This window comes from Chenopodium album, chromosome 16, assembly GCF_948465745.1.
Source record: "Chenopodium album chromosome 16, dcCheAlbu1.1, whole genome shotgun sequence".
In the NCBI taxonomy this organism is placed as follows: domain Eukaryota; kingdom Viridiplantae; phylum Streptophyta; class Magnoliopsida; order Caryophyllales; family Amaranthaceae; genus Chenopodium; species Chenopodium album.
Genome location: NC_137849.1, coordinates 13,788,593 through 13,791,338, shown reverse-complemented (window position 1 = coordinate 13,791,338; position 2,746 = coordinate 13,788,593). Strand labels below are relative to the sequence as shown.

Genomic DNA, 2,746 nt, shown 5'->3' with positions numbered 1-2,746 from the left:
AGAGCGTAAAGCGATTATAAAAATAAAAAGTAATTACAAAAATTTTAGTCTTGAAAACATAGTTGTACAAGATTAATACAAGTATTAAAAACATAGTAATACATAATTAATATTGATGTAATTATTAACATAATTTTACATGATTAATTTAAACAATCCTTATTTGTAAAAAGCATGGTTTTATATTTCGGTTATTTCGGTTTTTTGGATCTAAACAAGGTCAATCCGATCCGATCCGAAAATCTGAATTTTCAAAAAATTCTAATCTGATCCGATCTGATTTAATATTTGGATCCGATTCGAATTAATAATTCGGTTTGGATTGGATTGGATTTCGGTTTTTATCCGAATAATGGACACCCCTAGGATTTAAAGAGAAAAATCATGGAAGAAAGTCACAATACTCCATATTTTGTGCACCCAGGAGGGGACAAGTTAAACAAGGACTTGAAAGAGTTATATTGGTGGCCAAATATGAAGAGAGAAGTAGCCAAGTTTGTGAATAAATACTTGACTTGTCAAAAGGTCAAGATTGATTACAAGAGACCTATGGGAACGGTTCAACCTTTGGAGATTCCATGTTGGAAATGGGATTCGATATCCATGGATTTTGTCACAGGATTGCCTAGAACCAAAAGCGGCAACGATGCTATTTGGGTGATTGTCGATCGACTTACAAAGTTTGCGGTGTTTATTCCAATAAAGGAAACTTGGAAGAAGAAACAATTAGCAAAGGTCTATGTGAAGGGTACGTGTAGTTCGACTACATGAGTGCCTAAAGACATCATCTCTAATCGAGATTCAAGGTTCTTGTCCAAATTTTGGCAAAAGGTTCAAGCCAACTTGGGAACCACGTTGAAAATGAGTATTACGTTCCACCCAGCAACGGATGGACAGACGAAAAGGACAAATCAAACCATGGAAGATATGCTAAGGGCATGTGCCTTGGATTTTCAAGGTACTTGGGAGGATCTTTTGGATTTGATTGAGTTTTTTCTTACAATAATAGCTACCATGCTAGCATTGGCATGGCACCTTTCGAAGTATTTTATGGTCGAAAGTGTAGAAGTCCTGTATGTTGGAATGACTACAGTGAGAATCTTGTTTTAGGAAACTAGTATATTGAGGAAATGGTGAACAAAGTGAAGTTGATTCGTTCAAGAATCCAGGCTGCACAAGATAGGCAGAAAAGTTATGCTGATTTGAAAAGGCGAGATGATGAGTTTTAATGTGGGTGATAAAGACTTTTTTGAAGGTCTCACATACTAAAGGAGTGATGAGATTTGGAAAGAAGGGCAAATTGAGTGCCAAATATGTAGGTCCCTATGAAATTTTGGAACGTGTAAGCAAAGTTGCTTACAAATTGGCATTACCTATGGAATTTGAGAAAATGCATGATGTGTTTCATATTTCTCAATTGAAAAAGTATGTTCCTGATTCTAAGCACGTGCTACAACCTGAATCAATTCAATTAGATGAAACTTTGACTTATGAGGAAGAGCTTGTGAAAATTTTGGATCATAAAGTACGTAGTACACGCAATAAGGATGTTAGAATTGTGAAAGTTCTTTGGTCAAACCAAGAGTATGAGGAAGCTACTTGGGAGGTCAAGGATGATATGAGAAAGAGATACCCTGAGTTATTTAATAAGGTGAGTTACGAGGGCGTAACTCTTGTTCTTTAAGGGGGTAGAATGCGTATAATTTTGCGCCTTTTGCCCTATTTTATGCTATTTTATGGTGTTTTTATGTTTTCAGAGCTATTTTATTGTTTGCGTATCTAGTGAATTACGTAATTGGGATGGTGATAGGTATTAGTGTCGTATTATGACACAATTGGAATTCCAACAACTCTTATTTTTTTTTCCACACAAAAGGTTAGTCTCTCTCCTAGAAATACCCCCATAAATCCCTAAAATTTTTTTCCACACAAAAGGTTAGTCTTATTTTCTTTCTCCATTATTTTCTTTCTTTTATTTTTCCTTTATTTTCCTTTTCCTTTTTTTTTTTTTTTTTTTTTTTTTTTTTTTTTTTTTACTTTTTTCTTTCTTTCTTTTCCTCTTTACGTGAGTTTCACCCACCTTGTTGCCGCCCCTTATGCCGCCCAGCCACCACTGACGCGCCTCCCTGCCTCCGCCGCCTGACCATCGGTGCCGCTGCCCCTGCAGCTGGCAACCACCTACCCTATTTTTCTTTCCCTTGTTTTCATTTTATTTGCTTATTGTTTATGTAATTAATTTTGTGTTTTGGTTTTAATTGTTTAAAATTGATTAAATTAGTATCAAATATATATTTTGATGGTAAAAGATTATAATTTCAGATTATGTACATGTTTTAATTTTTTAGATTTTGTAATTATAAAACCTAGGGTTTTAATTTATTTAAATTGGAATTTTAGGGTTCTTATGATCAATTAAATTGGGGATTTTGTTCCTATCATATTTCTAATGATTAATTAAGCATAAATCATTTTTTAAAGGAAGTTTTAAGGAGTTTTAATAAAATTTATATTGCTGGAAATTTATTTGGGTATTAATTTTTTATTATTGGTTGTTTTCTAGGAGGTGATTATTTTCTAGGAGATTTTTAATTGATTAAAAGTGGCACAAAGGATTGTTTATACGAGGTACATATATGTCTACTTCATTGTAAGTAATATCATGTTTAGGTACCAAAAAGGAAAGAACTTAGTTTCATATTTAGGGAACTCTTGGATGGAAATTGTTTGGTTATACATTGAATTAATT

General features: G+C 33.4%; 1 protein-coding gene across 1 annotated transcript; it reads left to right on the top strand.

Moving 5' to 3' along the window:
- The first annotated feature begins 384 nt into the window (after positions 1–384).
- Positions 385–1,817, top strand: LOC145583920 (uncharacterized). The gene is made up of 5 exons (XM_081640870.1): positions 385–748; positions 832–958; positions 1,010–1,073; positions 1,256–1,651; positions 1,758–1,817. The coding sequence occupies exons 1-5, from the start codon at positions 385–387 to the stop codon at positions 1,815–1,817; spliced, it is 1,011 nt and encodes a 336-aa protein (XP_081496996.1).
- The last annotated feature ends 929 nt before the right edge of the window (positions 1,818–2,746 follow it).

Coding starts and splice junctions, on each gene's coding strand:
- LOC145583920 (XM_081640870.1), top strand. CDS start 385: ATGGAAGAAAGTCACAATACTCCATATTTTGTGCACCCAGGAGGGGAC. Junction 749..831: donor AGCAAAGGTCTATGTGAAGG/GTACGTGTAGTT, acceptor TTTTGGCAAAAG/GTTCAAGCCAACTTGGGAAC. Junction 1,074..1,255: donor GTCGAAAGTGTAGAAGTCCT/GTATGTTGGAAT, acceptor ACTTTTTTGAAG/GTCTCACATACTAAAGGAGT.